Source organism: Cetorhinus maximus, chromosome 6, assembly GCF_964194155.1.
Source record: "Cetorhinus maximus chromosome 6, sCetMax3.hap1.1, whole genome shotgun sequence".
Taxonomy (NCBI): Eukaryota; Metazoa; Chordata; class Chondrichthyes; order Lamniformes; family Cetorhinidae; genus Cetorhinus; species Cetorhinus maximus.
Genome location: NC_135884.1, coordinates 38,582,500 through 38,608,662, shown reverse-complemented (window position 1 = coordinate 38,608,662; position 26,163 = coordinate 38,582,500). Strand labels below are relative to the sequence as shown.

Sequence of the window (26,163 nt, the reverse complement as noted above, 5' to 3'; positions counted from 1 at the left end):
GACCCAAAACTACCCTATCACATGACTGATGCTTGAATTGTTTGAATTCCTTTAATTATACACCTCTTGAATTTTATCTTCATTCCCTGTTTGATCTCAGAAGAGAAGCAGGACTCCAGGTAAGCAGCCTGCGTCTGTTTACCATTTTATCATTTAATAGGTAGCAGCAGAAAGAGCTCTGTCCAGGTGAAATACTTGGCCCTCATCTACACTATGGGGAGAATTGTGTCCCTGTTGCAGGAGCTGAGCGGGAGTGGGCCAATTAAGGCCCGCCCAGCGTGACGCGCACCCGGAAACGCTGAGTGCTCCCTGTGCAGGCGGGGGGAGGAGGAAGAGTCAGGACATGCGCTCTTTCGTGCATGCACGCGAATGAGCGCAGAAATCTCCCTGAGGCAGCTCCATGCCTCAGGGAGATTAACTTGATTATTATTATTTGAAAAAAGAAAAAAACTTATTCAGATATGTCCCCTCATGTAACAATGTCACATGAGCCGCGGCATGTCAGTGAATTTTAATAAAATTTTTTATTTGATTTATAAAGCCTTCATGAAAACTCATCCCACCCGCGGATGAGGTTTCATGATAAATGCGAAGGCCGCCTGGGCTTTTTGCCTGCCCACCAACCTTAAGGTTGGACAGGCAGCTCTGTTAAACCTTTTAATTGCTAGTTAAATAGCCTTAATAGGCCTTTGACAGTTCGGCGGGCACGCAGCTGACTCCGCTGCGCGCCCGCCGAACTGAAGATCTGAATGACGCGTGGTGAGGTCAGGACGCACGCCTGACGTCACCGTGCGTCATTTTACACATCGGTGAGCGGGGCCCACCCCCGTACGCCAACCAGAAGATTCAGGCCTGTGAACTACTGGAGCATTGGAAATTCTGTATTTTTGCCTCAAGATTAATTCATCTCTACATACCTTCTTCCATCGTGGAAGTCCTCATTTCTGGAAAGTCGGATCACCCTGCAACCATTCAGCCCGGTAACCTCTGAAGGACTACGCTGCTGGACTTTTCATTCTGGACTCTGGACTCAGGTGAAACCATAACTCTTATTTTTATTGTGGTCCTGCCCTGTATCCTTTTCTTTCCCTTATATCCCTTTCCTGCGTTTTGTTTGTGTAAAGTAAACCAACCTTCTTGTTTTACCTTATCTCGAGTTTGCTGCGGAGTTATTAGTATAGAATTGGATAACTCCAAAACTGAAGGGGTAGGGAAAATACACCACCACTTGTAAAGGAGGAAATCAAAAATCAAAAACGCCTTTCTGTTTACGGTTGGGTCATGAGAGGAGAAATCAGGACTGTTCAAATTAATCCCCCTCCGATCTGTAACACGTGCTTCTGAACGGTCTCTGAGTACACCACATGTTACCAGACATGGGGCTATAGTTGCAGTTCCCCTTGGACTGCAGTATCAGAAAGAGATGGAGCAGAGGCAATAAAGATGAAAACCTGTTTACAGTGGGTGGAGGCGGAGGAGTAAGCAGGAGACCATAGCCACCCAAGATCTTCAGGCAGCACTTTTCCCTGCCATTTTATCAGTACTGAGTTAGTGTCTAGTGTAATACCTACGTTGTTGCACAAATGCAACTTGACATGCAGCATGATAAGGCAATTATTTTGGAAAGCCAGTGGATCTGCTGTTTACCCAGTCAGGATATCAATGTATCTCCTTAACAAAGCCAGATGTTTCTCATCAGAGTGTCAGGCAAGTATTAGTGGCATCAGATGAAAAGAATCAGAGCAGGAAAAAAAGCAAATTGTCTTCAAGATACATAGACAATTTGATCACCCTACTTGCCAGAAGTTAGAAACCCTGCTTAAGATACAGGTGTATTTGATGAAGAATATATGAAGCTAATAGAAGAGATTAGTCAGAAGTGTGAAATATATAAAAAATATCAGATTAGGCTGCCACTTCTCATTGCAAGCCTTCAATTAGCGCATGACTTTAACAAAGTAGTTGTGAAGAATTTAAAGATATGGGATGAAGACAGAAATATTTTTATGCTATATTTTGTACACCTGGTGCCCAGATTCAGTCTTTCTACATTAATATATCGTAAGGGAAAAGACAAAATCTGGAGAAAGGCAGAGGGACTGGACTTGGAGCACCAGCAAAGTTTCTGACTGGTGATGAAGGGGAATTTGTCAATGACAATTTCAGAGGCATGTGGCTTGGAAAACATGAACATCATGGTCATGAAAACTGCAGCTGAAAGTCCTTTCAGCAATGGACTCTGTGAAATAAATCACGTGGTGACTGATAAAATGCTGCATAAAATTTTAGTGGATCAATCAGATGGCAAGTTGACAACTGCCCTGGCATGGGCGGTTCATGCAAAGAATTTGCTTCATAGTTGGAGCGTACAGTACTTATCAATTTATTTACAGGTAAAATCCCAATTACCTTCTGAGCTGTGTGATAGTCCTCCTGCTCTAGAAAGGACTGCAATTAGTTTGATTCTTTACTATACATTTGAAAGCATCACCTGAAGGGAGATGGACTTTCATCGAGTCTGAGGTCGCAGAGAAAATTCTGAGAGCTCTGAGGCATCGTATAAGTCATAAGAGGCAGACTACAATTCAGGAGATTTAGTATACCATAAAAGAGGATTATAGGGAATGAAAAGACACTGGCAAGGTAATAGTCGTAATGGTAAGACAGTATTTATCAAACATGCCAATCAAACTGTTAAGGTTCATTCTTCACAATTAATTGGGATTAATTACAAAATCTCACACACTGAGCAGCTGATGGTGGTAAATGAGGCACCTTGTATGTCAAATGCTCACATGTTTTGTGATGAAGTTCCTGAGGACAGAGCTATTACATTCAAGATGAATTGCCCAGAGTGGGCCCTCAAGAGACATTTATTCTAGAGGGGTCAAGTGAATGGAAGGATGTGACAACAGGGGATGCAGGAAAAGCTACTGGGAAATTGAAATATTGGTTAAATGTCAGGATGATGGCCAAGAAGTGAAGACAATGGACTAGCAGAATGGGGTGAAAGAGTGGAAAGTATGAAAGCGCAGTGAAGTACTGATAGCAGATCCAGATGCGACTCTTGCACCAGAAAATAATCACATACTAGAGAAAGAACTCGTGCAAGGGGGAGATCTTGAAGTCGTAGAACAAAAACAGAAATACTTGGAAAAACTCAGCAGGTCTGGCAGCATCGGCGGAGAAGAGCAAAGTTGACGTTTCGAGTCCTCATGACCCTTCAACGGAACTAAGTAGAAATAGGAAAGGGGTGAAATATAAGCTGGTTTAAGGTGGGGGGGGGGGGGCTGGCGGTGGTTGTTGGGACAAGCAAGCAGTGATAGGAGGAGATAATCAAAAGATGTCACAGATAAAAGAACAAAGAGGTGTTGAAGGTGGTGATATTATCTAAAAGAATGTGCTAATTAAGAGTGGAGAACAGGACAAGCAAGTAGCTCTAGTGGGGGTGGGGTGAAATAAACCATGGGTAGAATACATTTAAAAATAATGGAAATAGGTGGGAAAAGAAAAATCTATATAAATTATTGGCGGCATTCCGTAGGGATCGTTCCCTCCGTGACACCCTGGTCCACTCCTCCATCACCCCCTACTTCTCAACCCCCACCTACGGCACCTCCCCATGCAAACGCAAAATATGCAACACCTGCCCCTTCACTTCCTCTCTCCTCACCGTCCAAGGGCCCAAACACTCCTTTCAAGTGAAGCAGCATTTCACTTGCATTTCCCCCAACTTAGTCTACTGCATTCGTTGCTCCCAATGCGGTTTCCTCTACATTGGAGAGACCAAACGCAGACTGGGTGACCGCTTTGCAGAACACCTTCGGTCTGTCCGCAAGCATGACCCAGACCACATGTCTGTCCTTGGCTGCATTGTTCCAGTGAAGCTAAACGCAAACTGGAGGAACAGCACCTCATCTTCCAACTAGGCACTTTACAGCCTTCTGGACCCAATATTGAGTTCAACAACTTTAGATCTTGAACTCCCTCCTCCATCCCCACCCCCTTTCTGTTTCTTCCCCCTCCCTTCTGTTTTTTCCAATAATTTATATAGATTTTTCTTTTCCCACCTATTTCCATTATTTTTAAATGTATTCCACCCATGGTTTATTTCACCCCACCCCCACTAGAGCTACCTTGCTTGTCCTACTCTCCACTCTTAATTAGCACATTCTTTTAGATAATATCACCACCTTCAACACCTCTTTGTTCTTTTGTCTGTGACATCTTTTGGTTATCTCCTCCTATCACTGCTTGTTTGTCCCAACAACCCCCCCCTTCTTTCCCACCCCCCCCCCCCCCCAAACCGCCTTAAACCAGCTTATATTTCACCCCTTTCCTATTTCTACTTAGTTCTGTTGAAGGGTCATGAGGACTCGAAACGTCAACTTTGCTCTTCTCCGCCGACGCTGCCAGACCTGCTGAGTTTTTCCAGGTATTTCTGTTTTTGTTTTGGATTTCCAGCATCTGCAGTTTTTTGTTTTTATCTTTGAAGTCGTAGTCCTGACAGACAGAAAAGTGCAAGTAGCTTGAAAAGGATTACACATTGAAATAAAGGCCACAGAACATTCTTTGAACAGAACCAGAAGCAAAAGTCTTCATGATTATGAAGCTTTGGTGGTTGCCAATAAATTTAAGGATAAACAAATTAAGACAAAGGCAATTAGATAGTTGAAGAAAATTTGGAGTTTATTCTGAGGTACCAGATAAGGGGCAACCAGCTTTGTCACAAAATTATGTTTGTAGTGAAAAATTCTTTGCAGATGGTACTTTTAAGGGTAAAGTGAGACTAGTTGCTTGGGGTTTTGAAGAGCAACTGTGTATTACAGATGTTAGTGTGTACTCTTCCGCAGCTGGAAAATTAATCATAAAAATCTTCTTAGCTCTTTTGGCCACATATTCATGAGAGTGTAGATCAATTGTCATAAAAGCTGCATTTCTGCAGAATGATACTTTTCAGACAGAAGTGTTTCTAAAACTACCTAAAGAGGCAGCAGGCCTGAATGATGCTTCAAGTGTATGGTATTTTTCAGTGTGATATGTTTTGCTGTTCAACTCGAAGCAAATCCCACAATGTTTTATTGACACCATAAAGGAAAGCTTTCAGGCACATTGATGATTTCTTACAGGGTGGTACTGTGGAATTTGAGAAATGTGGTATTAATAAGATTACAGCAGAATTGGGAGTCCGGTTTGTGGGATTGAAATATATTGGTTTAGATATTAAGCAGAGTCAGTTTGGAATTACTTTAAATCAACAATCTTACTTAGGAAGTGTTAGTCCCATCCCGGTGAATCGTGCTGGGTCACCACAGAAAGATGAAGTTATATCTAAAGAAGAGGTGGAGCAGTTGAGAAGCTTTATTAGCTTTATTAGAATTGGTTGGGCACTCAGATTAGACAAGATGTTAGTTTTGTTGTTAAGCACTATGATGTAAGACCTGAAAGTAAAGAATGTCTTAAGGGAAAATATAACATAAAAAAAATTAAATCTGGAAAAATGCATACTTAGGTTCCCAACCCTAGGTGACCCAAAGAATATGAAATTCCTAATTTTTAGTGATGTTTCACATGCTAATCCTCCTGATGGGTATTCTAGAGCAGCTGTTTTCATAATGTTTCTTATGGGTGAAAATGGGAGACATACTTTAGTTTCGGAAGCTAAGAAAAAAAGGGTTATTTAAGTAATTTTAGCTGCTGAAACACTGCCTGTTATGGAAGCAGTGGATATAGGACTTATTTGTCAGATATCTTAAATGAGATTCTATATAAGGGGCATACTGAAGCTGGTATACCCATTGAATGTTATGTAGACAATTGTTTAATTATGGGATAATGTACACTATGAGAAGCGTGAGTAAGAAAACGTTATGGATTGATGTTGGCTTGGAAGAAGCTGGGGAGAAAGGAAATCTCTAAAATTAAATGCAAGTCATCAACTGTCTGATTATTTTAAAGAAATGTTTGTATGAAGGAATTGTCATAGGTCCTACAGAAGGAGCATCTCGCAATTTAATGGTTGGTATAGAATATGGGGGTTTTTGATTTGCTTTTTTTTTGAAATTTGGGTTATGCATATTAACTCTACTTTCTGTTTAAAGGGAAATAAGGAAATCTGTTAATTGCATATTAATTGTGTTTAATTGTATGTAGTTGGTGGGCATTAACTGGAGTTTCAACTGAACAGATATAAAGAGACACTTAGTGAAACTGTGGTGTGGTTGGATTAGGAGGTATACACTTGTAATGTTTAACTCTGTAAATAAATGTACTGTCCTTCACCAACTAGTTTTCCAGAATATAACAGCAAGCTCCAAAATAGTAGGTTGGGCATCTAATCAGCTTTAGACTGATGTCACAATCTGCCCACTCTGAATGCTTCCAGTCTATGTATGGAATGTCCACACTAACGATCTTAAAAACAGAGCTAGGGCATGGTCCTTACCAGGAGTGGTTCCAGGTGCCACTATTCAACTCAAATGGCTCCCGAATTTTGCAGCTAGGACATCTTGCTGCAACTATACAGGGCTTTGCTAAAGATCACACCTGGGGTACTGGTGTACAGTTTTGGTCACTTTATCTTAGGAAGGATATACTTGCCTTAGAGGTGGTGTAACAACGATTCACTAGACTGATTCCTGGGATGAGAGGCCTGTCCTATAAGGAGAGATGGAGTGAAATGGTCCCATATTCTCTGGGGCTTGGAAAAATAAGAAGTGATCTCATTGAAATTTATAAAAATCTTAGAGTTTGACAAGGTAGATATGGGAGGATGGTTCCCTCAGCTAAAGAGACTAGAAGTAAGAGTTATAGTCTTAGGATAAGGAGTCGACCATTTAGAGCTGAGAAGAGAAGACATTTCTTCACTTAGAGGTTTGGGAATCTTTCTAATTCTCTACCCTAGAGGGCTGCAGACACTCAGTCAATCAGTATATTCAAGACTGAGATCGATAGATTATTGGCACTAAGGAGATCAAAGAATATAAGAATAGGGTGAGCAAGTGGAGTTATGTAAAACTTCAGCCATCATCTTACGGTGAGGCAAATGGACTATTTCAGTTCCATTCCTTATGTTCATTTGTAAATGCTGCAAAGAAGTAAATCATTGTATACATTTTATTGAGTAGGCAAAAACAGGGAATACTGGGGATAACCAATACAAGATGTTTAAAATTGTATACTGGTGAAGATGAAACTATATGGTCTCTTCAACCTGACAGAGAACACAGGTCAGCCAGTTTTCAGACGGCGGTATCTCCATTTTTCATTCATCCAACATTTTCCAGGCCATTTGCTCTTTTCATCTTTTTACCACAGGCTGGGCTTCTGTCTTTTTATGTGGTGGGGGAAGGAGAAGAAAGCTACAATAGTCATGCATTTTCAACATTTGAGCGGTTGATTTTTCAATAAACTGGATTTTCTAAAGAGACTATTTGAAGTAATTTAAAAGAAATCACAGCCATTATGGACTGCTCAAAATACTACAGACACCATGGACTTGCTAGCTGTAATAAATACACCGTAACTATTCTGCTCCCTGACATTTGGGACACAAATGCATTTTTATTAATAGTGCTTGCACACATAACAAGGCTAATACTTCATTCACTCCTGGTTGGAAATGTTTCTTCCTCCATGGAAAGCACACATGGAAGGAGTTTGATGAAGGCTCACTGATTGTAACATGAAACAATATGTAGAGATTAGACTTGCCTGAAACAACACTCACCTATGTTCACTCATCCCTGTATGCATCTATTTTTCCATGGAGCTAATTACAAAATGGTTGCTAAGCATCTTTTCAATACCAGGGATAATTTTAACCTAACTCGCTCAGTGACAAACTGACAGGATTAAATTAGCCAGCTGTTTTGCATCCAGCCTGATTTTATTTCCCTCTATTACTGCGGAAAGTAAAATCGGGTGGGGTGTAAAACAGACAGCCAATCTGTTCCTGTACATTTTCCTGTGGGTGGCTGAAGTTAAAATTATTCCCATGATTTAAGATAAACTAGTAAACTGCTTACATTGCTTACTTTCAATTCTGAAAGTTAATGTAGCCAGTTTTCAATGTTGATGTAAAGCTGTGACCAAAAATTGTAACAACAGGAAGTGTGCACATACACAAACTATTTTAGCATCCAACACAAAAAACTAAGCTATGGCCACACATAAAACTCAAACCAATCGTAACTGCATATCAGGTGAGAATGGGGGTGGGAAAAATCATTTTGTTTGAGGTGATAAATTTGTGCAGGCTTTCACACTATGTGCAACATTTAGGTACCCATAACCACAAAGTTGTGATTGCTTTTAGCATTGTTATTTACCATCAGTATCTAAGGCTAGATATTTTTTATCACTCAGTAACAACTATGAAATTAATTTAGTGAAAGGCATGCATTTTAAGTATGAAGGCTACATTTCTGAAACAGCTCTGTTGCATCTTGAAGAACTGAAGACTAAAATATAATTCAGCTGACAGATTCATGGAACACATGCAGGTTTATAACCTGAAATTATTTATCAAATTAAAGTGTCAAAGAATGGAAGTTTACAAAAGTTCATTCTCAATATTTCAAAGAGGTGCTACTTTTCAGTCTCCATGGCAAGCTTACTTCTTCATCCAAGTCAACAACAGGATAATTCCATTTTGAAATCAGCCAGATGGAGATAACACAGGACATTGGGTTGATTTGTATTTCTCAATCTATCTATACCAATAGATAAACAATGAGAAAGACTTCTTTACAAAAATATTCCTAACTGACTAGTAAAGAAACAATGGCCAGGATTTCCGGGTCGGCGAGCGAGGGGGTGAGGCCCGCTCGCCGACACGTAACATGACACGCGGTGACATTGGGCAGAACTCCCAACGTCACCGCGCCCCATTTAAATTTTCAGGTAGGCGGGGGCTAAGCAGAATCAGCTGTGCGCCCGCCGACCTGTCAATGGCCAAATGAGGCCATTGACAGAGTCATTAAACTAATTAATAGACCTGCCCGTCTAACCTTAAGGTTGGTGAGCAGGCCAGGAACCCTGGTGGGCATTAGAAAAAGCATGAAACCTCATCCACAGGCGGGATGAGGTTTCATGTAGGTTTTTAAAAATGTAATTAAAGTGTATGTAAAGGTTATGGACATGTTCCAACTCATGTGACAGTGTCACATGAGGGGACATGTCAAGGATTTTTTTTTTATTTTTCTGATTTTTAAATGTACAGCTGATCTCCCTGAGGCAGCACTTAGCCTCAGGGAGATGAGTGCACTCTTTCATGCGCGTGCGTGAAACAGCGCACTCTCGGTTTAGGGAATTCCCCTCCCCCATCCGCACAGGAAGCGCATAGCGCTTCCGTGCGGATGTCAAGCTGGGTGGGCCTTAATTGGCCCGCCCACATAAAATGGCAGTACGCCCCCAGTTGGGGGCGCTGATCGGAGGCGGGCCTCCACATACCCGCTCTTCAACTTATGGGGGGAAAATTCTGCCGCCCAATTAAATTGCAAGGACAAGTATATTTTCCATCTCTTGAGGTTTCCAGAAAATATTGCTTCAATTTCTTTCAATTAACTATTGGGAAGACCGAAACCATTGTCTTCCATCCCCGCCACAAACTCCCTTCCCTAGCCACCTACTCCAACCCCCTCCTTGGCAACTGTCTGAGGCTGAACCAGATTGTTAGCAACCTTATCGTCATATTTAACCCCCAAAGTAGAACTTCTGATCACATGTCCGTGGCATCACTAAGATCGCCTATGACCACCTCTGTAACATTGCCTGAGTCTGCCCTGCCTCCATTCATCTGCTGCTTAAACCCGCATCTTTCCCTTTGTTACAACTAGATTGTTTCAATGGGCTCCTGGCCAGCCTCCCAATTTCTACCTCCACAAACATAAAGTCAATTACAACTCTGCAGCCCGCGTCCTAACTCACACCAAAGCCCACTCATCCATCAGCCTTGTGCTCACTGATCTATATTGGCTCCAGGTTAAGCAACACTTCAATTTTGAAATTTTCATTCTTGTTATCAAATCCCCCCTCATGTCCTCCAGCCCTACAACCTTTCAAGATATCTGCACTCCTCCACTTGTTGCCTCTTTAGCATCCGCAAATTTAATCATTTGCAGATGTGCCTTCAGCTAAACTATACTCTGGAATTCCCTCCCTAAGTTTCTCCACCTCTCTACTTTCTTTCTTTAAGAGACTCCTTAAAACTTATCTCTTTGACCAAGGGTTTTGTTATCTGCCCTACTATCTGCTTGTGTAGTACCATGTCAAATTTTGTTTGAATACACTCCTGTGAAGTGGTTAGGGATACTTTACTACTATACAGGGTGCATATAAAGGCAGGTTGTTGGACTTATAGTCTGTGGAGTTCAGATGAATGAGAGGTGGTCTCTCAAAGCGACCACAAAATGGGGTCAGTATATTTACAGCCCCTTAATGCTGATGCTCCAGTCAATCTCCATTTTTACAAGTGCATTCCACTGGACAGACAAAACACCTGCCCTGTTTCAAACAAGAGGCCCCAAGTCGAGGTCCTGTGTGGTACATAGGACCCCAACTGTCACTTTAGAGCAGAACTGATCAAAGCATGGATTGCCCACTTTCCCACCAGCTTTCCTGGCAACACAGCCAAAATGACCCAAGGGAGATAAGTTTTATTATGATGCTGGGAGATCCAGGAGTGTTCCTCTGGACCTCACAAAAATAATCTAGGCCACTGCTACCCTTGGTATCAACCCCCATCTCCCCCACTTCCGCAAAACAACTGTGCTACAATCAGAAACCTCCTCAGGAGTTAGCTTGCACCTGGCCAGGTGGCACCAAATAGTGCACAGGCCTGGATCTAGTGAGCTACACTAGGACACCATTTGGCTATTTGGGTCTATTTAAATAAGGCCCAACTTCAAAATGGCCCTGGTCGCTTTGCACTAGAACAGTAGGGCAGGCAACCAATGCAAATAAGTTAAAATCTACCCCAGTGTGTGTAGATCTGTGAATGTTGTACCACTCCACAGTGGAACGGTGCACTGACATAACTAATTTGAAGTAGCTTGTACATTCTTAATTATAGATCTGATTTGTAATTATATGAGAAAAGCCATTTTCTACCATAAATACTACTAAAAATACATTAATTTGACATCTATACAATGCAATTTTTGTCCAGAAAATGTGTTTTATGTATTTTTTTCCATCGCTTTCACTAATGAATATTACATGCAATGTGCCAAAGTAATACTGCCAATCTAAGTTTTCTGGACAAAATCATTTAAAGTACAAACCTTATCGCCCAGTTCATTTTAAAAGATATTTGGAATAAGCACAAATTAATCAGCTACAAAGTGTCTTCACACTCATTAGCAAAGGAACTGAAGTAACAAGTAATCTACACTTCACATAGGAAGAAATTTGATAGTAGGTAAAATATTCCAATTTTTCAACCATGCAGTTTATGGTTTTTCTGGGGCATTGGGTAAGCATCAGGCATAATAGGGTCTGCAACACGTCACACGCACCCAATTTGGTCATCACAATCAAATGGCCAGTCAGAAGCTTAGCAGAATAAAAAGAGCTACATACCAAATACAGAGCCTATTTAATAAACAAGTACATTGGCAGAAGCAATAGTAGCAACAAAACTAAACTTGATATAAACTAACCTGGATCCACCATGACAAATGTGTTCTCAGCAGAGCTGTCTCCTGCTATGTCATTCCATGTTTTTGGGGGAGGTGTTGGTTGGACTGGAATTTTAAGTGAATAGTTCTCTGTAGTTGCAACTTCAGATGACGTTTGCAATGTTTCAACTGTTGTCTGTTTGAGAGTTTTACTTGTTTGACTGATAGTTGCGTTTGGTAGGTTTTGTCCACCGGTTGAATTTTTGCCTTCTTCAGTTGGACCATTTGGATCTCCAGGTGACATCTCTGATTCAGTCTTATTTTGTGTCTCAGTTGCTGCAGTCACAACATTCTCCTGTTTCTCCACAGTATCTTTCTTTGAACTGTTTCCTTCTTCATTTTCCTCTTCATCTCTTTCCCCTTCTTCTCCCTCTCCTTTCTCACCCTCATTTTCTTTCTTTTCATCTTCACCTTCTGCTTCACCTGTTTTATTAACAGCGGAACCACCTTCTGAGCCTGGAGATGACAATGCTTCAGTTGTTGAAACAACAGGTCTCATTCGATGATTAGTGGTTGAAGCCACAGAGGGAAGGCGTGTAGGCCACACAGTACTAGGAAAGGAAGGAACACCACCTCCACCAAACCCAAGGCTCGCAAGCAAGGTACTTGTTACCACAGATGCCACGGTTGTCTGGCTTCCACTGGATGAAGGGCCCATGCCAGTTGCCATGGAAACAAAGGGTAAAGTAAGACCAGAAGAAGTCCAAGTAGATGACCCAGAACTGATTGGTGCCATGTCAGCTGAAGAGGCAGGAGAGGCTGTAGGCTTCATTGAGGTACCAGAAGAATATGAAGAAAAACAAAATAGATACAGTGTAAGTAGAAATGTTGGACATACCATTTTGGTTCTCATTATTAGAGGAGCTTCTGAAAGAAGCTTTAACTTTTACAGCTCTTTCATCATCTCCAAAATCTTCCTTTTCATGCTCATAATATTTTGTCCCTTCTCCATCAGCAACTCCAGTTCTCTTAACATTCTGTTCAAACAAGACAAGCATAATTACACAAGCTTCCCATTACATCTATGCTTCCATTCAGACCCTACATTTGTGGTTCCCTTTTTTCATTTATTCATGGGATGTGGGCATCGCTGGCTAGGCCAGTATTTATTGTCCATCCCTAATTGCCCTTGAGAAGGTGGTGGTGAACTGCCTTCTTGAACCGCTGCAGTCCATGAAGTGTAAGTGCACCCACAGTGCTGTTTACTTTCTGACCACTGTACTAATATCAGGGCTATTTCTCTAATGTTCTATTAGCTTTTCTTCAGAAATCCATTTCAAATGGAAATTTAAAATATATTTACAAAGAGAGAAGAAAAGCAATATTAAATAAAGTGCAGTCTAAGTCTTTTGAACTCTTTACATATCATTCTTCCTTTCCTTGGTTCCTAAAATAATTCAGATCGAAAGAATTGTCAGGGCAAAGGAATTTTACAATTTTCAATGTCTATCCATTTAAATTGTGGTTTTGGGGGTGAACTTCTTTTAAAAATTAAAATAATCAGCAGCAATACTAAGAATGTACTAAGATAATAAACTATAATATTGGTATTGCATTACGCTTTGAAAAAAAGGTAACATTGCAACTGGTTTGAAAGAGGCAGGCACCAAGTCAGTACTGTCTTTATAGATGCAATGGTAATAGATGCGTATGTGGAATATCATAGAAACATTTCTCCTCATATTTTAAAAAATCAAATTGAATGACAATACTATTGTGTACTCTTAATCTTCAAAAGCTGTACAAGATAGTCTCTTTTTAAATTCTTGTAATGTAAGAGCAGTGGGATATTGTTGTAGACCTGTGATTCCTTAAGGTACCCATTCCCTATCTGTCAACTCTACTCTCTGGCAGTAAAAATCTTTCTGAATCAGTCAGGCCAAACTGTCCTTAAACATAATGATTGGTTGTCAAGTAGAACTGAGAGTTGCCTCAGAGTACATTGATTACTAAACTGTTGTAAGAGCAGCTCGGTGCATTTTTTCATAGATTGGAGCAATGCAGTAATGTCTCAAGTTGGAGGTTCCCACTTTCCTCACATTCCATTGCCAGGGAAGCATATAAGTGAAAGGACAATCAGAGAAACAGTTACCATTGGACTGCTATTTCAAGCCACCTGGTGGTGGGTTCAAGAATGGCATCTGCAGATGCCAACTGACTACGGTGGGTACATAGCCTAGGAAGAATTTTGCAGTGAGAGGAGAGGGAAATAAAAAGATGGGCTTTATTTTCTCAAAAACATGAAGAGAATATAAAAATCTTACATAAGGATCTTGTAAAAGCCAGATAAGGCAATTAAAAAAATAAATATTTAAAACATTCCTCTGTCAAGATGGATGAAGATATCGACGGGGTACATGCAGTTTTATTAACATTTCACATTCAGTTGCCTGACAAGAAATGCATAGATCTGCTATTATTAATATTTTTAGAAATTGCAATATGCATGTAATTTGCTTTCAAATTGACACCTCTGATTATTCAAATAGTATACAGCAGTATTTTCTTCCATCCCTTAATTGTAGAGTCTTCTTACAATAAATTGAAAAACATGCATTAAATATTTGTGATCCAACAAATAGCTGGTTCGGTTGGAATAGTCCACGCATTATACAAATCTGTCCTGTTTATATAAGCCTCATATTTTGGTCAATTATTCTATTTTGGCTGTTCATCTGTGATATTATTGTAGTGACATACAAAAGTAATCTGTTTTATATTAAAACTACTGAGTTAGGCTCAGAATTCCATTTCAAAATTCACTGAATTCCCTATGTCAACTGCTCCAAAAAGCGAGTTTCATTTTCAAAGCGTCTGCATTAATCTGCAATATATTATCAACCTCTTGGTAGTGCTGTAAAAAGAGTTTCCTATACACTGGGCTGGATTTTACATATGCTATTGGCTGGGCTACCCCATGCCCCGCGCGAATGCAAAATAGGACGAGATGATATCAGGACAGCAATATGACATCATATTCATCATATGACATCAGTCTCCCAAATTATGGAAGGCAAGCACATTAGGAAATTGGCAGCCAGCCCGTCATTTTTAAATAGTTTACAAGCTGTTCAAAATTTTTTATTGCCTGCTGCATTTTTCAGGAGTCAGACAAGAAAAAATTTGGGAATGTTTTACAGCAGGCGTAAAGACGCTGCAAAGGGGCAGACGAAAATGCCTACCACCGGGACCATGGCTGAATGTAGCAGCAGATTCTGCTGGGGAAGGCGGAAGCCTCCTTATGCTTTTTTAGCTCATTTTTCAACTTTTTGGCCATAAGAAAGTAAGAAAGATTGAGAGAGCAGGGGGCCTTTACAATTCTAGCCATGACCGACTTCCTGTTTGTGGCATTATCCCTCTGCCGCATGACATCCCTGCCTGTGGTCCTGATTGGGCACAGAGCCCTCCCTTTGGACATCTAATTGACCTGCTTCGCGCCAGATGGCCACTAATTGACCATCCAACGCTTGATCGGACATGTTGAGACACCGGAGGCAGAAGCGAGCGGACCACTAAGTTTCCATTCCGTCTCCCTTACCCCATCGAGAAATATAAAGTCCAGCCCTATGTGTTTTGCCTGTAATGTTGCATGATATCCTTCGACATATCTATACCATCTTTGAGCAGAACGATGACAGCGACAGAAATGATCAGGAGTCGTGAAGTGTGGAAAATAAACAAGAAAAGATGAATCTTTCTAAAACTTGTGCACTGCCCGGGGTAAAAGGATTGGGCTTTTCATTTGTTCAAAAATCATGATACTTTTCCAAGTCCTCCCCCTGCCAAGTTATTCCTTAATCCCTCTTCCATGGCCCGAGATACTTTTCTCACCCCATCCCTTCCCTCGCTGCTGCCTACCCCATGCCCTGCTCTTGCCCTGCCCATCTCCCTTCTATTCCTCTCCCTCCTCTATACTCACTTACATTATTTCCAGCCTTAAACTGCAGTTCAAAGATGACCCTGTGGGGGCAGTGCCTCCACCCATCCCAAACTTGACTAGATTCATTTTGTTTTCCAATTTCTGGGAAACATGACAAAAAATTAATTGTTTTAAATATAAAGGATAAATGTTGAATAAATTGAATGAGTTATCCATTATCAACTTAACATTAACATTCAATCACTTTTAAAAATCTCTTTCATATATTTTACAAATAAGAATTCTTCAAACATATTTTGCTGCCATCTGCTGGTGAAATTTGAAGGAAACAAAACGCACAAAAGTCCTGAAAGATGTCCAGTAAGTTAAAGCAGGAAACGTTGCTTATCTCCCAATACACATCAGTGCCCCGCATGTTTTACATATTTCTGGTTCATTTAAAAAGTGGCCTTTTTTAACAATACTGTTATTTTACCCAAATTCACCTCTGAACTTCCATTTGAAATTGGGTAAAATATTAAATGATGTTTGTTAAATTTGTTTTTGGATTTGTTCAAACATGAACATTCTGTTTCCCTGGAAATGATCATCTGCATTTTTAGTTCGTATGAAAAGTATAACTGTAAATTTCAAAATTCTTCTCGCTCCAGGGCCAGAGAGAGGAATCGTGGGCCCTGGTGCTTCTCCTGTTTCTAGGCCCCCTTCCCCCACCATCCCACCTCCGCCACCCCCCTCCACTGTCGTTTAATTCTTCCCTCAGTAATGCATGATATAGTTTCCCCTTTCAAGATTCACCAATCAATTCACCACATAATCAGAGAAAGATCCTAATAAAATGGCAATGCCCACTGTTGTCATCTGGTTACAAATATTGTCCAATATGCAGCGTGGGTCATTCATATTAAGGGTAGCAACGATATAATGCAGTGTCAGTTTGTGTGTGCCCTATAGGTGATAACAAACCAGAGAGTACAAATTTTACTTTAACAGTTGTTTAACAGTTCATTTTAACTTTTACTCTTTAACTTTTTTTAAGGTGACGGGGTGGCATAGTGCTATTGTCACTGGACTCATAATCAAGAGACCCCCAGGGTGATGCTCTGGGGTCCTGGGCCCACCACGGCAGATGGTGAAATTTGAATTCAATAAAAATCTGGGGAAGAATTTTCCGGTCGGCGAGTGGGGGCAGAGCCCGCTTGCCGACGTGTAAAATGATGCGCGGTGCCGTCAGGCGGGTGTCCCGACGTCACCGCACGTCATTTAGATTTTCAGTTCAGCAGGTGTGCAGCTGCGGGCCCGCCGAACTGTCGAAGGCCTGTTAAGACCTGTTATAAACGAATTCAAATAGTTAAATGAGCTGCCTGTCCAACCTTAAGGTTGGCAGGCAGGCAAAGAGCCCAGGCAGCCTTCGCACTTTTCATGGAACCTCATGATATTTTCTTTCCTATATTTAGCTTTTAAAAACTGGGATTTCTGCGCTCTTTCGCACGCATGCGTGAAAGAGCGCAGGTCCCGACTTAGGGAATCCTCCCCACCCCCCGGCCCGCACAGGGAGCACTCTGCGCTTCCGGGTGAGCGTCACACTGGGCGGGCCTTAATTAGCCCGCCCACGTAAAATGGCAGTGCGCATCCGATCGGGGGTGCCGATCGGGTCCACGCTCACTCCCGCCCACCCTCGCACAACCCCGCCCCCCATCGACGGGGGGAAAATTCAGCCATTGGAATTAGAAGCCTAATGATAAACATGAAGCCGTCCTAAATTCCTAAATTGTCATAAAAACCCATTTGGTTCAATAATACCCATTTAGGGAAGGAAATCTGCCATCCTTACCTGGTCAACTTACCTATGACTCCAGATCCACGCCAATGTGATTGACTCTTAACTGCCCTCTGAAATGGCCCAGCAAGCCACTCAGTTGTAGCAAACTGCAAAGAAATGAAACCGACAGACCACCTGGTATCAACCTAGGCACAGGAAACGACAAAGGCAAACTCAGCCCTGTCAACCCTGCAAAGTCCTCCTTACTAGCATCTGGGGGCTTGTGCCAAAATTGGGAGAGCTGTCTCACAGACTAGTCAAGCAACAGCCTAACATTGTCATCCTCACAGGATCATACCTTTCAGAAAATGTCCCAGACACTACCATCACCATCCCTGGGTATGTCTTGTCCCACTGGCAGGACAGACACAGCAAAGGTGGCGACACAGTGGTTTACAGTCAGGAAGGAGTTGCCCTGGGAGTCCTCACCAACGAATCCAGACCCCATGAAGTTTCATGGCATCAGATCAAAGATGGGCAAGGAAACCTCCTACTGATTACCCCGTACTGCCAACATCCTTCCCTCCGCCCCCTGCCCCCACACCACCACCCCACCCCCCCCGCATCCCACCACCCACCACTGCCTCTGTTTATGAATCAGTGCTCCTCCATGTAGAACATCACGGAGGAAGCGCTGAGGGTGGCAAGGATGGGGACTTCAATGTCCATCACCAAAAGTGTCTCAGTAGCACCACTACAGGCCAAGCTGGCTGAGTCCTAAAGGACATTGCTGCTAGACTGGGTCTGTGGCAGATGGTGAGGGAACTAACAAGAGGGCAAAACATACCTGACATCATCCTCACCAACCTGCCTGCCACAGAGGCATCTGTCCATGACAGTATCCATAAGATTGACCACCGCACAGTCATTGTGGAGACGACCTGTCTTCACATTGAGGGTACGCTCCATCGTGTTGGGCGGAACTACCACTGTGGTAAGTGGGGTAGATTTTGAACAGATCTAGCAACTCAAGACTGGGCAATCATGAGGCACCGTGGGCCATCAGCAGCAGCGGAATTGTACTCAGCCACAATCTGTAACCTTACGGCCCGGCATGTCCCCCACTCTACCATTACCACCAAGCCAGAGGATCAACCCTGGTTCAATGAAGAGAGCAGTAGGAGATGCCAGGGGCAGCACCAGGCATACCTAAAAAGTGGATGTCAACCTGGTGAAGCTGCAACACAGGACAACTTGCGTGCCAAACACCATAAGCAACAAGCGATAAACAGAGCTAAGCAATCCCACAACCAACAGATCAGATCTAAGCTCTGCAGTCATGCCACATCCAATCATGAATGGTGGTGGACAATTAAAGAACTCACTATTGGAGGAGACTGCACAAATATCCCCATCCTCAATGATGGGGGAGCCCAGCACATCAGGGTAATATATAAGGCTGAAGCATTTGCTACAATCTTCAGCCTGAAGTGCCGAGTGGATGATCCATCTCGGCCTCCTCCGGAGTTCCCCAGCACCACAGATGACTGTCTTCAGCCAATTCGATTCGCTCCACACGATATCAAGAAATGGCTGAAGGCACTGGGTATTGCAAAGGCTATGGGCCCTGACAATATTCCAGCAATAGTACTGAAGACTTGTGCTTCAGAACTTGCTGCGCCTCTAGCCAAGCTGTTCCAGTACAGCTACAATACTGGCATCTACCCAGCTATGTGGAAAATTGCCCAGGTATGTCCTGTACACAAAAAGCAGGACAAATCCAACCCAGCCAATTACCGCCTTGCCAATCTACTCTCGATCATCAGTAAAGTAATGGAAGGGGTCATCAACAGTGCTATCAAATGACACTTGCTTAGCAACAACCTGCTTAATGATGCCCAGTTTGGGTTCCCCCAGGGCCAATCAGCTCCTGACCTCATTATACCCTTGGATCAAACATGGATAAAAGAGCTGAACTCCAGAGGTGAGGTGAGAGTAACTGCTCTTGACATCAAGGTCATTTGGCTGAGTGTGGCATCAAGGAGCCCTAGTAAAACTGGAGTCAATGGGAATCAGGAGGAAAACTCTGCTGGTTGGAGTCATACCTAGGACAAAGGAAGATGGTTGTGGTTGTTGGATATCAATCATCTCCGTTCCAGGACATCACTGCAGGCGTTCCTCAGGGTAGTGTCCTAGGCCCAACCATCTTCAACAGCTTCATCAATGACCTTCCTTCCATCATAAGGTTAGAAGTGGGGATCTCCATTGATGATTGCACAATGTTCAGCATCATTCACGACTCCTCAGATGCTGAAGCAGTCCATGTCCAAATGCAGCAACACATGGACAATATCCAGGTTTGGGCTGACAAGTGGCAAGTAACATTCACGCCACACAAGTGCCAGGCAATGACCATCTCCAAAAAGAGAGAATCTAACCATCTCCCCTTAACATTCAATGGCATTACCATCACTGAATCCCCCACCATCAACATCCTGCAGGTTTCCATTGGCCAGAAACTGAACTGAATGGGCCATATAAATACTGTGGCTACAAGAGCAGGTCAGAGGCTTGGAATCCTGCAGCGAGTAACTCACCTCCTGACTCCTCAAAGCCTGTCCACCATCTACAAGGCACAAGTCAGGAGTGTGATGGAATACTCCCCACTTGCCTGAATGAGTGCAGCCAATAACACTCAAGAAGCTTGACACCATCCAGGACAAAGCAGCGACGTACAGTGGCAGCAGTGTATACCATCTACAAGATGCGCTGCAGGAACTCACCAAGGCTCATTAGACAGCACCTTCCAAACCCACAACCACTACCATCTAGAAGGACATGGGCACCAAACACATGGGAACACCACCACCTAGAAGTTCCCCTCCGAGCCACACACCTTCCTGACTAGGAAATATATCGCAGTTCCCTCACTGTTGCTGGGTTATAATCCTGGAACTCCCTTCCTAAAAGCACTGTGAACGTACCTACACCACATGGACTACAGAAGTCCAAGGAGGCAGCTTACCACCACCTTCTCAAGGGCAATTAGGGATGGGCAATACATGCTGGCCCAGCCAGCGATGCCCAAATTCCATGAATGAATAAAAAAAGTATTGTGTACTATTGTTAATTTGACAGGAAACTATCTCAGTAGTTATTTACACTGTGCAGAAGATAACACTGATTTCAGTGACTGCCTCAGCCCTCATTAACATGTTCTGCACATTGCACCCTATGGACATGGTGACAGTAAATTCTTATTTGAGGGAAAGATTGAATACTTGCAATCCAGATAAACTGCGCAAGATCTTTTCCATTCTGCAGAAGTAGAAGACTTTACCCTGCTTGAGTGCATGGTATTATTCAATATAATTATTTCATACTAGGGGTGTAATTGGATTCTATTTTATTAGTAATCTCTCAGAGTAGAAAGACCAAATGACTCCTGAGCAACTAAATGTAATGATTGAACAACCTAGGGCTTCACTGTCAGCGAGAACCTCTGAAGCCCTCAGGTGTGTTTGTACGGTACAACTTTTAAGAGGCCAGAGGACAGAGACTGAATGGTTCACAATTGTATCTGTTTTCCTGATCAGCAAGTCTGAACACTCTGCTGATTGCTGCTTCACGCTACAATATATTTTCAAGATCTGCTATGCAACACAAATTTATCACAATATTTCAATACCTCAAAATACGCATAAAAACACCAAGATAGAGTGGGATAATAGGTAAGTAGACAAAAGGACAAGATAGAAGTCAGTGGAAAAGACTCTTGAGAATCATGGGCAGTGTAAAACTGGTTACTGATTCACTTTGAGCCCATTATGCAATTCTGTCTTGGCAGTTTTACTCCACCAAGCCTGTTCACAGTAAACTTCCATTAACAACAAAATAAACAGAACTCCAGCCATGATTCTACCCTCACCTCCCCACACCCTCACCCAATACCCCTTCCCCCGTCCAATTGGCTATAAAATGATTACAGGAATTTAACTTACCATTTTTCAAGCGGATATTTAATCAAAAGCACTCATAACAATAAGCTGCGAATAAGAACTTCTGCTGCTGACCTTTGGGTAGCTTTGTGGTTTTCTGGCAGGCTTTTAAAAAAAAACAGAACTACGAAGCTGCCCAAAGGTCAGAAGCAGCAGTGCAGCAACCCGGTAAAAGTGACCTGAAAGACCAGCTTTAAAAAAATCAGAACTGTCAGGCTGACGGTTCTGATTTTTTTTCAAAGCCAATCTTTCAGGTCTGCAGCTCTGGCTGCTCAGGCTTGGCAGCGAGAAACACCACTTACAACATCAAGCCTGGGCCCCAGCTAGTCCTGGTGTTTGGCACTATTGGCACCCCTCTTCCCCAGGCCCTGATGAGCACTGAACAAAAATAAAACAGATCTGCAGGACTGCAAACATTAGGATAAAAATCCTTCTTGATCATCAGTTTTAGTTCTCAAGTATCTGCAAGTATTACAAAATTAATGGGAATGTTAACAAAGAAGATCCCCTGCAACCATGAAGATTATTACATTGGAACGAGTTTTCAGAAAAAGGAAATAGGGTGGGGTTTTTGAAGAGTCTTTATTGATGATCGGATTGTTTCTACTCTCTAGAATTAGTATACAGTGGAGTTTGCATTAATAGCCCTTACTTTTTTTTGTGCACAGTTGTCCTAACTGGTCTTAGTTGCATTTTTTCCAGCTCCCTCTATATCATATGAAAACTCCAGAACTAGATGACCTGTTCCCAACTTTATCTAATAGAACTAATCTCTGGATCAATAAGAATAAAACTAATCACCCACAAATTATGTGATGTGGAAGCTAAGAAGCATGACTGCGTAGATTTACTGATGGCTCAAGGAGAATCTGTGGACTAAGGTCTTGATGATGTAGCCCTGTGAATACAAAACATTCAAATATCCCATTTATACTACACAACCATTTTTATTTCAAGTAGTTCCAGGTTTCAGGTTGGTTTCCAGTTCTCTGAATTTGTACAATTCACATTCATAAAAATTAGAGTTACACCATTCCTTCCCCTGCAGTCTCAGAATACCACCATCTGAGCTTCTCAAGTGACAGCCATATTTTCTCATTTATATTGCAGCACTGCTACCTATAGGCGTTCGGACTTCAAAAGCTACTATTTGGAATGAAAAGAGAAAATCTGCAATGTTTAACTGCTGTATGAAGTAACTGTTCACAGATGGACAGTAATATAATTTCTTCCTATTTTTCCTGCATGCACCCTTGGAGGTAACATATGAATGTGATGCATTTTAGACAGAAGAGATTAATTTCTACACTTACCATTCTTGTTTTTATAATCCTGGTTCCTTCAAATATTCTAGTTGTGTTGGCTAGAAAAGGAACACATACATCTTTTAATGTAAATAATGAATTCAAAACAAATGAATTTACAAATAAAAAAGTTTAAAAATTAGCCATTTTGAAAAGTAACATAAAATGAAATGTATCTCCCAAAAGGGAAAAACTGTTTGCACCAGAACTCTTTTTTCCCAGTTTTTACTGGTGTTCCATTTTAAGGTATACAAAACCAGTTCGGACCAGTACTCTTATTTCCCAGTTTGTACTGTTTGTTTCGTTCTGGGCTCCTGATCATGTTTAGTTGGTGGTGAAAATGTATTCGGCAACATACATTTTGATCCAGTTTTAAAAGACAGATTGCAAGGTACATTTTATAATTAACATTATGCATCCATGACAAGTCATTTGGCCATGCTTGACTAAAATCATACAACCAGAATTTGGTATGACAGGCTCTGAAGGAACTAAGCACACACAAAAGACTCAAAATGCTGCAGATAGGCACTGTCATACATTGTCTCCAACTCCTATGTTGCAAAGCCCGAGGACCAGCATCCATTTGTTTTGACTTACAATTAATTAACCACCCAATAACTACACCCATTGGGCCTCACATCACACAATGGCACACACAAGTGATTCTTTTTTATTGGAATTTAAGATTCTAGATTGGATGAGATCAACTTCAAAGGGATGAGATAGAGACTGTCCATGATAAACTGAGAAAATTTGTTAATGGATAAAGCAACAAAATCCCCACGACAAGACAGCTTCCATCCCAGAGTTTGAAAGAAAATAGGTGGGAGCATTACCGATGTCCCAACTATGATATTCCAAGGTATTCGTGATTCAGGAACAGTTCTTTTAGATGGGGGGGGGGGGGGGCGCGGGGGGAGGTGGTGACATAGTGGTATTGTCACTGGACAAATATTTCAGAAACCCAAGGTAATGCTCTGGAGACCCAGGGTCAAATCCCACTCAGATGGTGAAATTTGAATTCAATAAAAATTTGGAATTAAAAGTCTAGTGATCACCACGTAACCATTGCTGATTGTTGTAAAAACCCATCTGGTTCACTAATGTCCTTTAGGGAAGGAAATCTGCCATCCTTACCTGGTCTGGCCTACATGTGACTCCAGACCCACAGCAATGTGGTTGACTCTTAACTGCCCTCTTAAAAAGGGCAATTAAGGATGGGCAATAATGCTGGCCTGGCCAGCAATGCCCATATCCCATAAACGAATAAAGCAAAAATTGTCCAACACTCCACTATTTTAAAAAAGGTTAGAAGGGGGAGTCAGGGAATTATAGGCCAGTTAGTCTAGCATCTGTTGTCAGAAAATTACTAGAATCTATAACTGAGGGTAGAGTGACTAAAAATTTTCAGCTGATCAGAGCCAGCATAGATTTGTAAATGGTAGGTAATGTCTTACAAATCTAATTGAATTTCCGACTGTTACCCTGCTCCCTTCCTTTTGTTTGTTTTCAAACTATTACTACCTTCTTCACCTGAGCCCCCTCCCTATTTACTAGTTCAAGGTCTTTGTGTCCGCCCTACTTATACTTTCCACTCGGATCCTGGTCCCAATCTGGTTCAGGTGGATCTCGTCTCATTGGTATAGTTCCTTCTCGTCCCAGTACTAAGAACATAATAAGATCAAAAGAAATAGGACCAGCAGTAAGCCGCTTGGCTCAATGAGCTTGCTCCACCATTCAGCATAGACTGTAATGCAATAAAGTATCTAACAAAAGCTAGTGGCGAGCAAAATAAATGAGGCACAGGCAAGTGGACCCTGTAATACCTGAACAGCACTTAATATCTGGAAAGAGGAAATACTTGCAATGATTTTCAATTGCTGACTGCCCATTTTTCAACTGAAAATTATATGGTACTTAAAATTAATAGGGAAGGGTTGTAGTTGTCACACTGAAGCCTAACCCAGGAAGAAAAAGCGTTTGGACCAATACTCTTATTTCCTGGTTTTCACTGGTGTTCCATTTTAAAGTATACAAGACCAGTTTGGACCAGTATTTTTATTTCCCAGCTTTTACTGTTTTTTTTTCCCTCCTGGGAATGCCCACTGGATACTATTTTCAAGCCAGTAATGAAATGGGCCAGGCTGATTCTGGCTGAGGAGTTCCCTAAACTTTGGCTGTAGCACCCCGACTGCAACTATCAAGTGTAAACGGCTGGTGTGCGCACAGCACACATTCTACTCATTTGTGGCAGGCTTTGATGACCTAGCCAGTGGTCCTTACAGAAATAATTGAAGGCTTCTCAGAGTAAATTAAAGTTTACTTTGGGAAATGTGGCAGTGTGATTACATTGGGCAACTGCCATGCTGTTGGTGCAATTCTGTGGAAAGAAAATAAACCAGATTAACATACTGGTCTATGTATTACTTGTTTTGACCTACACATGGTCAGCAATTGTTTTAAGTCAGAGATAGTGGCAGAGATCTGGAACTGGCTCCACACGGATCTGAAGCCTCAAAGCAAATTGCTCAGAATTTGCCAAGATTTTCAGATATTCTGGGTGGCAGATTATCCTGGCAGGAAAGGGAGTAATAGAAATTGAGGGAGTAGGTAACTTTGGCAGCCACTGGCAGCGGAGGTTGGTTGAAGGCATTCTTGCAACCGGTGGCAGAGATCTGGAACTGACTCCATGCTGATCTATAGCCTTGGAACAATTGCCCATCATGTGTATCAAGGTCTTCAGATACAGTTGGTGGCATATTGACAGATGGAGGCAACCCTGCACTGGTGGGCAGAGTAAGTAGTCAGGGATTGTGAAGGGGGTCGGAGAATGTGGGGGAGGGGGTGCAGCAGTCTGAGATCATGGAGATAGGGATGAGGTGTCGCAGACTGTGGGGGCTGTGAGCAGTCACAGACTATGTAAAGGATGTGAGCAATCACAGATCATGGGGGAATGGGGTCAATCAGAGATTGATGGATAGTCAGAATATTAGGAGATTGGGGAGGACTCTCAATTCGTGGGTACCAACTTGTAGATCTTCAGACCTGTCTTTAATTTCTGGGTAAACCTGGAGGTAAGCAGCCTCCTTGAAAGATTTTCCTGATTTGCTGAGTGGTGACTGGTGACTGGCCTCCAACACTGCCTCTGTTACAACTGGAAATGAGTGGTTTGGAGGTGGTTGCAGGTCAAGTTTAAGAAATTATTATTTTTTTTTAAACCTTCCACCTGTCCACCCATCCTTGGCATTAAAATTCCCCATCAACATTCCAGACCTAACTTGTGAAAAAGTGGACAAAATAATGAGAGAAATGTTTCTGGATGTAAACCAAACCATAGCAAACTCTCTAGAATCTCAAGGGCCATCATGTCAGAATGGCAACTGATCTACAATAATCACAAGTTTTGCTGAAAAAAGAGACATGTTGAAGCTTTTCATCTTGCAGTCATCACGACATTTCGCAAGAATGCTAATATAACAGGAAAACAACAATGTATACTGTATGAAAAGAAAGTGCTGATTGGTTGGCAAGTGGACTC

The 26,163-nt window shown here is 42.0% G+C and overlaps 1 protein-coding gene across 1 annotated transcript in view; it reads right to left on the bottom strand.

The window, feature by feature from the left end:
• LOC144681722 (receptor-type tyrosine-protein phosphatase gamma-like) overlaps window positions 1-26,163 on the bottom strand; it is an 803,078-nt gene that overhangs the window by 142,945 nt on the left and 633,970 nt on the right. Inside the window, exons 11-12 of the mRNA XM_078543625.1 lie at window positions 22,632-22,681; window positions 11,664-12,447 (exon numbers count right to left, since the gene is read on the bottom strand). Coding sequence (XP_078399751.1) covers window positions 11,664-12,447; window positions 22,632-22,681 — 834 coding nt within the window. The remainder of the gene's footprint in view (window positions 1-11,663; window positions 12,448-22,631; window positions 22,682-26,163) is intronic.